Raw genomic sequence first — 12,310 nt, 5'->3', positions numbered from 1 at the left:
TGGGTGTAAGAAACCTAAAATATTTATKAAACTTATTGTGCAACATATCAACAACCATGGCACCATTAGGTCAAGTAAGAGCTTTGTCGATGTCATGTTGTCTCCAAAACCTTATTAGGATAGAATAAATAAACATAAAATACCATGGAGAGTTATGCAGYGATAAAAAAGTAAAAACAGAAATAGCCAATTGTTGAATTACATAAAATATTATGTATAAGATTAATCRATTTCTTGTATTAGTGAGCTCTCCTCACACTTTGACGATCTTCGKCTCAAGGGAAGGAGCGGACGTCTGTTGGTTTCCCATCATGCCCCGCTGCTTGGGTTGTAGCTTGAGTTAGGACAACAGCCGACCCAGAGCCTGATGTTTTGGTTCCGAACTGTGCACAGGTTCTGAACGGATCTGRATCTGGACCTTTGAGCTGGGGACGCCGGTTCCTCTCTGCTGACTGAATGCCGCTACCGGCGCGGAGAAGAAGGAAGAAAGGCCCGGATGAGGAGGAGCGAGCTACGGGTTTTTCAGCTGAGGTCTGTGGAGCTAACAGAGTTAGCATGGTAACAGAGTGTCAGCAAGGCAGGAAGACAGGGAATAAAATTATGGTTTTACGTAATGACTCCGATATGAGTTRTATGTACCAGTAGATATTAACTTTAATTAGTCTAAAATAGTGACGTATTGCTGTGTCTTTAAACATTTACAGGTTAGCTTGACTGTAGCTCGTTAGCTTTAGGCTAACAGGAGTTGGTTCGTTCAGTTTGTGTTTAATATTCATAACAATCTTGAATCTGAGAGATTCTGACTTAAACTGGGAGTGTTAGGATGTGTGACTGTGAAAAGAATCTGTGGTTCTGTTCTGGTTAGTGCAAAGAGAGAATATTACACACGGCAGACACAACCAAAACACACACACACACACGAAACCTTACATATCTGTAAACCTTTATAAAATGTAAAGTATAAGTTAAAACTAGGGATTCACTGATGTGAACGTTTGGGCCGATATTGATATCCAATAATAATATCGCTGTTAACGTTGATAACTGATATTTACTAATATTTTAGATACTATGTATATATATACACTACCCTTACTACAGGTAACTTCTTAACCTCCCCACAGTCCTGCGCTGCATGACGCTCACATGACCAACTTCCAGAAAACAATAAGATGGAAATGAATATCGGTTGTTAATATCGGCCCAGTTTTATTTATCATACCGATTCTGACATGTTAAAACTTGACTAAAACCGGCCGATACTGATGTTGATGCCAATATAGACCCGTTGCAGCGTGACGTTATGTCGCTGTAGATGACAGGTAAATGAATCGTCATCTGCAAATTTAACATTAAACGTTTCTCTATCATGCATCCTTATTAAAAACAGATAAATACTGTAAAATGCTAGTGAGGGAGTTTTCCCAATGTGGGTGAAATGTTCTGCGTTTCTGGCGTGATGCTGAGCCCCTGTGTCTCCGTGTTCAGGTGATGACGCCGACGCGGATGAAGCTGCGTCGGCGGGACACGGCGGCTGCGGGCGCTCCAGCAGGAGGCGCTCCGCCGGAAGCAGACGCAGACAGAACCAGAGAGAACCGGCGGAGCAGCAGGAGGAAGAACGCCACCAAGGCCTCTGCTCCAGCCGCCCCCGCCTCGTCTCCTCCTTCCACCTCGTCCGGCGCTGCGCGGCCCGCCGTGGCGGCTGAGGCGTCGCCSGACTCYAAGTGTCCCATCTGCCTGGACCGCTTCAACAACCTGGCGTACCTGGACCACTGCCTGCATCGCTTCTGCTTCCCCTGCATCCAGGAGTGGTCACACAACAAGGCGGAGTGTCCGCTCTGCAAGCAGCCCTTCGCCTCCATCTTGCACTCGGTGCGCGCCGAGGACGACTTCAAGGAGTACACGCTGCAGCCACCGCCACGCGCCGCCAACCAGCTCACCGCTAGCACCTTCCTCACCACCGTGGCTGCCATGACGGCGGACGGCGCCCAGCACCACCTTCGGCTGATGCTTAGGCGGCACTTGGTGGCRGCCGATAGGGATGCCGTGCGGCGGCGGCGCCGACGTGAGCGGGCGGYGAGYGGCCGCAGGGCAACAGACCGCGTCGGGGAGTGGGAGTTCTTCATGCACTCTCCACCGYTGCCTGTCTCGCCGTACCACCTGGACATGTCTGAGCTCATCATGGACAACATGCGGGTGGAGGAGGTCGCCGAGGAGATGATGAGGAGAGACGAGGAGCGGCGGCAGGCGCTCAGCGAGGAGCTGGCGGGCCTGCGGGGCGCAGCGGCGCCCAGCACCCGCGCATCACGCCGCCTCATGTGTCGCCTGGCGGTCCGGCAGCGGCTGCAGCGGGAGGGCAGCACCGTCCAGATGAGGGAGAGGGAGGTKGTGGCGTTCCGCAAGGCGCTCTACCAGWGCGGGATCCGAGTGCGGGGCGTCAGCGGTAACCAGGGGCGACCTCGCAGCGTCACTGCGGAAGCGTTTCRCCGGGGGACCAGCCACCTGAACCGGCTGAACGGCTGGCTGAGGCGGGAGCTGGCGGTGCTGCTCGGCCCGCACGCCCCGCTCAGCGACGTGGTGCTGCGCACCGTCACCGCCCGCGTCCTGCGCAGCGGCCTGGAGGACGCCGCCGCCGTAGAAGAAGACCTGCGGCCGTTCCTATTGGCCCGCACCGAGCACTTTGTTCACGAGCTGGTGAGCTTCGCCCGGTCCTCGCTCAGCATGGAGAGCTACGACCAGCTGGCGGTGTACGAGCCGCCCGCCGCCGCCATGGAGCTGGAGCCGCTCAGCAGCCCCTCCGATGGCAGCTCCGTCATCGCCATCTCTGAGGAGGAGGAAGAGGAGGGGGGAGGAAGAGCCGAGGCGGCGGCAGGAAGTCACGATGATGTAATTCAAACAGGAAGCAGCCTCAGCCTGTCCGGCTGGGACGATGAGACGCCAGGACCGTCGTACACCTCGGCAGAGCCGCCGCATTCGCTCACCACGCCGCCGCCGCTCAGCCCGGCGCTTCAGCAGCCGGCCAATCCGGAGGGAGCAGAGCCGCGCGGCGAGGAGGAGGAGTGCCTGATCGTCGGATACAAGAAGCCGATCGCTGAGCGAACTCCAGAGCTGGTGCAGCTGTCCTCCGACAGCGAGGAAGACGAGGGAGAGAAGAAGAAGGAGGAGGAGGAAGTGGAAGTGGAAGTTGGCTCAACCGCAGTCGATAAGACTCCGCCCCCTCCTGCTCCTAACCTACCCGTAATCCCTCCTTCCACGTCAGGAGCCTTCAGGGCGGAGCAGCAGAAGGAGCCGAACTCCCGGCGGCAGTCCGGTTCCTGGTCGGAGAGTTCTGGACGGAGCAGGAAGTCGGTCTGCTCCCTCAGCCCAGCAACGCCGGAGTGCCGCCGCAGGGACAGGAAGCAGCAAGGCGACCGCCGGAGGAAGAAGAAGAAGCAGCGTGGGCGGGACTTGAGCAAAGAGCCTCATGGGAAGAGCGGCACCTTCTGCAACCCCAACCGCTCCATCTTGCCCCCCATGATGTCCCGCTGCTCGCCGTCGCCATTCGACTCCAGCGCTGACTCCGCCTCCTTGCCGCCACCGAGCCCGCCGGACTCCCGCTGGGAGCTCCGCCTCAGCCAGGTGTCCCCCCTCACCTCCTCCGTCTCCTCGCCCTCCCGCTCCTTCTCCCCGCTCTGCTCCTCCCCCGGAACGCCGCCCTCCCCCCCGTGCTCCCCCAAGCGCCCGCATCACATGGAGAAACCCGGCGGGAAGAGGAAGTACAAGAGCCGTCACCTGAACAGCAGCAAGGACTCGTCATGGCGGCCGAGCCGCGGCCGGCAGCGCGACAGGGAGCGCAAGAAGAGGCTCCGCAGGGAGGCGGAGGGGCGGGACAGCAGCCTGAAGACAGGAAGCAGGTCAGAAACACTTCCTGTTGGAGGAAGAGGCGGTTTATGGTGTTGTTGGATGTATCCATCCTAACTGACTGGGTTGGATGTGTTTCCGGCGTTTTTCCGTCTCGGCTCGTTTTCAGTCTCACCAGTAGAATCTGTGTTCTGACCAGCAGGAGGTCCAGAGACGACCGCAGTCCCAGCGTGGAGATCATCTACGAGGGAACCATCGACTCCGGCGCCGCGCAGCCGTCCGCTCACAAGCGCCGCCGCAGACGCCACCGCAGGGCGCAGGTCACCAGGTGAGGTCACATGACAGGAAGCAGGTGAAGTTCTGGAACCGTGTTTGTCTCAGCAGAACTCAGTCCAGCCGTTTCTCCTGACCTCACACACTCTTCATGTCGTAATGGACGTTTTCTAAAAATAAACTTTACATTCTGACAGAAAACAAAATGATTATTATTTCACAGTTGGTTTCCTCAACATTAAGGTCAGCAGAAGGCACTGAAGCACAGCTGGATGGAACAGGAAGTTAGAAAAGCTCTAGTCCAGGGGTGGGCAGCTCCAGGCCTGGAGGGCCTCCTGCATCTTTTAGATGTGTCTCTACTTCAGCTCACCTGAGTCAAATCATGAGGTCGTTAGCAGAACCTGCCTGAACTGAGGAGGATCCAGGCGTGTTGGACCAGGGAGACGTTAAGAGCTGCAGGACTCCAGCCCTCCTGGACCAGGACTGCCCAGCCCTTCTCCATGCTCTAAAAAGTCTTATAAAAATCTTAAATAAATGAACATTTGAGCACTGAATTGCTTTAAAGTATTTTTTTTATTGTCTTGGCCCAATATGGCAGTCTGTTGATAGTGAATCATTAGCTGGAGTATAAAGACTCAAAGACTCGACCGTTTGCTAAAAGAACAACACAGAACAGAAATGAAGACACAACTCCACAAACAATTTATAGTTGTTTTTTTTTTCATTTAAAGTAAAAAAACCTTCCTTGCCTGTAAATACGCTCCGTACAGACAGTTGTCTCAAACGAGCCAATCGTTGGTAGCCATCTTGTTTTGCTTTTTGCCTCAAACATCCTGGGATGTTTTAGTCGTAAATCTGTGATGAACAGAGGCTTTTGAGGAAAGTTCTTGTTTTTGTTGCTGAGAATAAAGACAGAATCAAAAGCATCGGACCCAAACGGGTCGACCCGCTTTGTTTCAGTGAACCTGAGAACGGCTGGGCGACACGGAGTCAGAGAGAGAAAACGGTTATTGGGGGGCGCTGCCCTGTGAAGTCAGTTCCTTAGTGTGTGTGTGTGTGTGTGTGTGTGTGTGTGTGTGTGTGTGTGTGTGTGTGTGTGTGTGTGTGTGTGTGTCCCAGTTTGGCATGAGAGCTCCCCGGCTCGACATTGACTCCACGTTTATTTCTCTGCATAATAACAACAATAAAACAAAATCTCTCTGTTTTTCTGTAAAACCTGGATTTTTTATGCTCAACGGCCTCAACAGCTAAAAAGTTTAATATCCATTTCCATCAGTTCCTTAGTGTGTGTGTGTGTGTGTGTGTGTGTGTGTGTGTGTGTGTGTGTGTGTGTGTGTGTGTGTGTGTGTGGATAAAAACGAGCTTTCAGATAAAAACAGGAACCTTCTGTTACAACTGATTAAGCAGATGACCTCTGACCTGATCAATACTCTGACCTGATCAATACTCTGACCTGATCAATACTCTGACATGATCAATACATTTTAACACATCAGTAAAAATCAGTCTGATTAAAATAATAAAAACTTACAAAAGTAAAAGTCTAAACATGTCAACAAAATCCTCTAACAAAGTGATAAAGTGATTTATTAATTTCTTGTTTTTCAGGTGACTGTGTGTCACAGCGATTAAAGCCCCACAGACACAAACGCTGCTCGTGACAAACGTTCCCATATGTGATGCCTGTGATCGGTGTCACTAAACTGCACACAGTTTTTCAGATTTATTTTTAATTAATTGATATTTACATTGAACAGAGTAAATAGTTTTGGAGGTTTAAACATTATTTTGAATTTATTTATGATCATGACAGTAAATTTGTCACGATACAGGAAGTGCTCCATCTGAGAGGAGTTTAGACTGATGATGTGTAAAGTTTTGTGCCGCCTGTCTGACGGTGTTTCTGCCTCAGCTCTCCGGTCATCATCACCCTGGACAGCGACAGTAGCCATGACGACGGCCAGAAGAAGACCAACAGCGGCAGCAGCAGCCCCCTCAGCAGCCAGCAGACCATCGACTTCTCCGACCTCCCCTCCCTCCCATTGGCTCCCTCCGCCGGAGTGGGCGGGGCCGTGGAGGTCGGGGAGCTTCCCGCCGACATTCTGGACCGTGGGTCCGACGGGTCGGAGTCGGAGGCGGCGGTTCGGTCCAGAGCGGCGCGCCGAGGCGACCACAGCTACGTGGACATCGAGAACATGGAGGACGCCGTCTCCCTGCTGGAGACGTCTGACCACCAGCAACCGGCGGCCAAGAGGCCGGGCCACAGAGAAGACCCGTCCGACCGGTACCTGCTGGAGGCCATCCTGGACGACCTGAACCGGATCGCTCCACCGCGACAGAACCTGTCCCAGGACGGCGGCTTCCTGTCGGAGAACAGAGAGCGGACGCCACAGGAAGTCATCTGGCTGGAGGAGAGGACAGGTTCCGGTCCAACGTCTCCCACCGGCTGTCAGCAGAACCCGGACTCCGTCCCGCCTCCTCTGGAGAGGATGGAGGGCCGGGAAGTCCCGCCTCTCCTCCGGCGGGCCAGTCCGGTCGGGTCGTACCACAGGAACACGCCGCCGCCCCTCAAACACAAAGATGCTGGGAGTCCGCCGCGCGGCGCCGCCGACCCGCCAAACATTGGGCCGCACCGGTCCTCCGACCCGAATCCGACCGGCAGGAACTCACCGGGTCTCAACCCGCTCGCCATTCCTCCCATATCAACCATCCAGAACCAGCTCAGCGTGTCGCCGTCTGCCAGCGGCGCCGCGCTCCACTCCGCCTCCACCAGGCTCCCGGCCCGGTCCGGTTCTGATCGGCTCCCCAGCCTCAGGTTCGGTTCTTTTCCCTCCATCGAGTCGTTCCACGGCAGCTTGAAGCTGAATTTACCTTTGACCCCTGCGACCTCCTCACATTCCCCGGATCTCCACCCGGCTTACCGCAAGAACCCGGTCAGCCCGACCCGGCGGGTCGGTGCCGGTGGTCTCGGTCCATCTGGCTGGGACTTCTTCTCAGGTCTGAACTCTCACGGCGCGGCACGGGGCGTCCGTCCTGTCGGCACCACCGCTGCAGGAGGTCAGGAGGTCGGCGTCCCGCCGCTCTCTGACTCCGCCTCGAACCACAACGCCTTAGCCCCGCCTCCTTCACAACACGCCCTCTGCTTCATCCAATCAGAGCGCAGTTTTCAGTCTGAGTCCTGTTCTGAACCAATTCGCCTCCCGGAGTCCAACTCAGCATCGCGGAACCGGAACAATCCGAGCTCCGCCGCCCAGCCGGGCTCACAGGACCAGAACCAACAGCAACACACTGAACAACTTGGCACACACTCACATGACCCCGCCCACCACCTACATGACCCCGCCCACCACCTACATGACCCCGCCCACCACCTACATGTTGACTCCACCCACCACTCACATGACCCCATCCGACTCTCAGACTCCCTTCACAATTTTTCCTTTGACTCTGCCCACAGACAATCATCCAGCCGACTCTCTGGCCCCGCCCACCTCCTCTCTGGCCCCGCCCACCTCCCCTCTGGCCCCGCCCCCCAATCATCCCACAGGAACTTTGAACCTCCGTCAGACAATCATCTCCTGGGTCGGCCGTCTGATCGGCTCTCTGGAGAAATTCCTCCCTGATTCTGGTGAAAATGTACAGAAATAAATGCACAAAGTTTTTATTTCTCCAGAAAAAACTCAGCATTTTGTTTTGTATTGTTTCTATTTTCCTGTTTCTTGTCTCTGTTGTTACTTTAAATACCGGGACTGAAACCCATTTATCGTGTTCTGATCCAAATATATTTATGCTTTTAAATTTTTTTATGCTAAAGAAACGTGTGGAAGCTGTTCAGAAACATCTGGAGAAACAATCATATTCAAGTGTTCAGAGACTCTGAGCTTCAGGAACTGGTTCTGGTTCTGGTTCTGGTTCTGGTGGACATCCGGACCGTTCTTCACCGGCTCTGTAAGGAGACCTGAATTAAAGGTTGATCTGAAAATCATCCTGTTGTTTCAGTTCATTGCTACACAGAGGTGGCAGGACGCAAAGTTGCCATGAACTCTGACCTTTAACCTGCAAACTGAGGCCTGATGCGACTCTGGGGTTGTTTGGAGCCTGAATGACCTTTGAACTCTTCCTAAATAGTGCTGCAACTTAAAAATAGAATCTATGATTTTTGTATAAATGCTCACCAATAAATTTAAGGTTCAATACGTTAATGAAACAGAGTTTTTGTCGTAATGTGCAGACGGTCTCCAGACTTTTTGGGAAAATCTTCTAGAAAAAGAATAAAAAAATATGCTGTAATCTTTTAGTGTTTTTAGTAAGAAGCTTTTGGATAATTATAGCTACTTTCTATGAAATTAAAGTTAAAACATGGCTAATAAAAGAGGAATCATTTGTGTCTTTCCATTAAAGAAGACTTTTACTTTATTCTTGTAATTCAAAATAAAACATCTTAACCTGACCATAATATTCTGTCACTCAGTTTACAGTTAAAACAAACAAAATGGCGGCTCATGGAAACCCAATGAGATCACTGGTGGAAGGAAAAAAAACCTTCATAAAGAAACATAAAATCGATTAATCGTCCCGTCGCTGTGAGTACAGATTGATCCAGTGTGTCGGCTGCAGCTGCTGCTTCTCGCCAGCAGGTGGCGCATGAGTCCCCGCCGCCGCCTCTGCGGCCCTCAGGAGCAGGAAGCTGAGCGGGATAATGAGCCTCGGGGGAGCCGGAGCCGGAGGCCCCGCTGCACTAATTAAGCCGATCAGGGTGCGATTAACTGGCTGTTAAACACACACAGTCTGCGGCGGATCAGCGCCAAGCCGCAGCCAATTAMCAGCCTGAGCTATGAGGCTCGGCGCGGAGCCGGATGCTTTCACCAGAAATAACCAGGAGGAAGTTTTTCTGTTGGTGGTTTCAGTGGTTTTGTTGACTCTTAATGGAGGCTTGGCTCTCCGCCAGGACCTATTTGATTCATCCAAATGGCAAAATGGAAGCTAAAAAATTATGCAAAAACTCAAAAGTGAACAAAATATGAAGGTCTTTCAGTCTCACTGCCTGATTTTCTTTGATTTTAACTGAATTGATTAAGAATTTCCACACAGTTTTAACAATGTTTTAGCACCGATAGGATGGTTACCGATGAGTTTTCTTCATATTTTATTAGTTATTTTGCCTCCTAGCCAGAAAATCCTGGATTTAAATCCTAGATTATAGTTTATTCTCTCTCATTCCCCTCTGGTCCAAAAATATTAACTTAATTTCTGAAGGCCTAAAGTATTATAAATTAGACTTTTGGCCATAATTTAACATTATATCAAAATAAACTGTACTTCCCTTATTTTTGGCTTCTTCCTTTATTTTTCTTCCAGTCGTATGATTTGCACGTCTTCCTGAGGAACCTGATTTTATTCTGCTGAGAAAAAACTACAAATCCCACAATGCATGAAAGAAACAAGCCTGTTTGAGATGAATGAATCACCAGACATTCAGATTTTCCTCCTCCGCTTCTGAAAAACCGAATGAAGAGGAAGTTAAAACATCTTTGTTTCATCATCTGCTGCCAGCTCCTCCGCCATCGTTTACATTTGAAAACGTTAATTAGTCGCCTGCAACACCTGTCAGCGTTATGAAGCTTTAAGTTAGCAGAAGGTGTAAAAATACGATTCCTTGACTGAAAAACGGTAGTTTAAGTTCAAATTGTTAGATTTATTTGCTTATGCTGCTAAATATGTGTTATTGTTATAATTCCTGTGGATCTTAAATGATAAAAGACAGATTGCAGAAGTGGATAATTGGTCTGGATCTCCTGTTTTCTAAACAAAATGGTTAAATTCATGTCCTTCATTTGATCCCAGATCTGAGATGCATCCGCTCCACTCCAACTGTCACATTTTATTCCATAATAACCACAAAACTTAAATCTACTTTAACTAGCTTTGATGCAACAGAATGAGGGAAATGTTATACGTGAAGGATCCATGATTTTCAGGACGGTTAGCCTCGTTTCCACTGAGCTACGTAGTTTCCATTAGGCCTGTATGATACATCGCAAATATATCGTCATCACAATATCAGCATGTGCAATATTCATATCCCAAAGAACTGATTGGAGATCAATAATTCTAATATGTCTTATGGATTCTTAAGTTTTATTTTTCATGCTAATATTTAGCAAGTAGAACAAAGTCTAACGGCACATAAACAACATTCCCAAAAAGAAAGAATGTTAAAAAGACAGGAAAGGAGGAAACAGGAATATGTCGCACCTGATATCGTGATTTACCGATGTTATCGGAAGAGTTTCAGATATCGCTGTAAGTTTCTGGTGTAAAAGCGGCCCGATCAACCGACCCGTTTCTGGTTCCCTTCAGTCGTCCATCCATGGGACAATGAGACGGTTTGGTTAGGATGGAGCTGCTGGCGTCAGTCAGATCAGTCACTGCTGCCTGAGGCCCGGTAGGACGTCTGGGTTTGACCCGCTTCGACCCGAACCACTAACCAGGCATTGAAAATAAAAATCAGAAATATGGCGCGTTTGTATTTAGCTTCCTTTACTCAGATGCTCCTAAATAAACCCCAGTGGAAGCAACTGTCGTCAATCACCTGATTGGTAAATTTAAAAGGTCCATTTGTGTTTAATTGAACCTCAGAGTGGAAGGAATCAGTTTCTCTGATCCACGTTCACAGCAGGAAAATGTGATTCTGATCCGACTTCTTCACCTCACTCTGATCAGCCCACTTCTCATTTTTCACCCAAAAACGTTGAATTTGTTCCACTTCCATGAACCAAATGAAACCTGGTGGTTTTAAAGTCAGTCTGAACAGGCGCGTGGCGTTTTATCCGACTTTCACGTCATTGATGTGAGACATGCGCCATGATTCAGTCAGACGGTGAATGTGAAGGGATGAAACGCCATCGCCACCATTTCCTGGTTTTATCTTTCAATTTGGTGGTAAATACGACTTTTACTTCGCAACACTTTCTACCAAAATGGTAGAAAAAAATCAAGTTTTTAAATTTTAGTTGCTAAAAATAGACAAAAAAATAGAAACAGTCATCCTCCAAAAATCAGAGATTTTTCTTTTAACAACACAAACGTGCAAAAACGTTTTTGTGTTTTTATCTACAATAATTTACACTTACATTTCCTACAAATCTCTAACTACTTTATTCTTTAGATTAGATCAGTTTGAACTGATTAGATTAGATTAGATTAGATTAGATTAGATTAGATTAGATTAGATTAGATCTTTGCACAGTACAACAGGATTAATTGTGCGTCTCTTCTTGGGGTTTTTATAAACAGTAAAGACACATAAAACTAGACAGAAGTGTGGAAAAAACACAAAAACCCAGATTTAAAATGATGTCATTGTTTTAAACTCTCCCGGAATAATAATATGTTTCACAGGAAGTTTGTTTTGAACAAGCAAAAAAACAATAAATTTGTTTTATTCTTCAGTTTTCAAAATGAATGTTTGTTTGTTTGTTTTTTGGGTGTGCGTAGCGACAAGTTTAAATCAAAGCTGATTCATGTGCTAGAATGGCCTAGTCAAAGTGCGGACCTAAATCCAATTGAGAACTGATTGGTTTCCTTCCACTCTGATTGATGTTGATCTATTATTTACTGGAATAAAAAGAGTTATTTAAATTGAATTAAATTGCGTATTCAGTGAAGAAAAACATTCGTAAATGTTGGTCTGTCGGTTTCTAAAGCTGCTGAAAAAGATTAAATTTAAATTTTAGAAATCATCTACTTTTCATTTCTATCCACAGTTATACAAGTTAAGGTTGGAACCAGACAATATGTGGGGGCGGGGTGTGAATACTTCGTGTTTCTAGAAGCGGAAGCTGTTGGATCCAGAGGCGATCTGCCCTCGCTGACGTCAGGCCTGCGGGAAGCCCCGCCCCTCGGAAACCTCAGGCCACGCCCACATTCTAGAACACTGCTGGTGGGCCCCATTGTTAGCGCAGTTGCCTGGCAACACGGCGCACCGTCGTCAGGGACAACCAGCCTCTGTCTTTCTTTCTTTCTCTGTCAGATAGCAACACCATTACAGAGATGACAAGCCCACGCTCACACACACACACACACACACACACACACACACACACACACACACACACACACACACAGTCGTACGCTACTATCCAACAGGGGACATTCCATTGACTTCCATTCATTTCTACAGCCTAACCCTAACCCT

The 12,310-nt window shown here is 49.2% G+C and overlaps 1 protein-coding gene across 1 annotated transcript; it reads left to right on the top strand.

Moving 5' to 3' along the window:
* Positions 1-270: 270 nt before the first annotated feature.
* Positions 271-8,309, top strand: LOC103480989 (E3 ubiquitin-protein ligase Topors-like). Its single transcript, XM_008436209.2, has 4 exons — positions 271-531; positions 1,489-3,893; positions 4,043-4,168; positions 6,026-8,309. The coding sequence occupies exons 1-4, from the start codon at positions 457-459 to the stop codon at positions 7,734-7,736; spliced, it is 4,317 nt and encodes a 1,438-aa protein (XP_008434431.1). The 5' UTR covers positions 271-456; the 3' UTR covers positions 7,737-8,309.
* The last annotated feature ends 4,001 nt before the right edge of the window (positions 8,310-12,310 follow it).

This window comes from Poecilia reticulata, linkage group LG18 (assembly GCF_000633615.1).
Source record: "Poecilia reticulata strain Guanapo linkage group LG18, Guppy_female_1.0+MT, whole genome shotgun sequence".
In the NCBI taxonomy this organism is placed as follows: Eukaryota; Metazoa; Chordata; class Actinopteri; order Cyprinodontiformes; family Poeciliidae; genus Poecilia; species Poecilia reticulata.
This window is presented reverse-complemented; position numbering and strand designations above follow the sequence as displayed.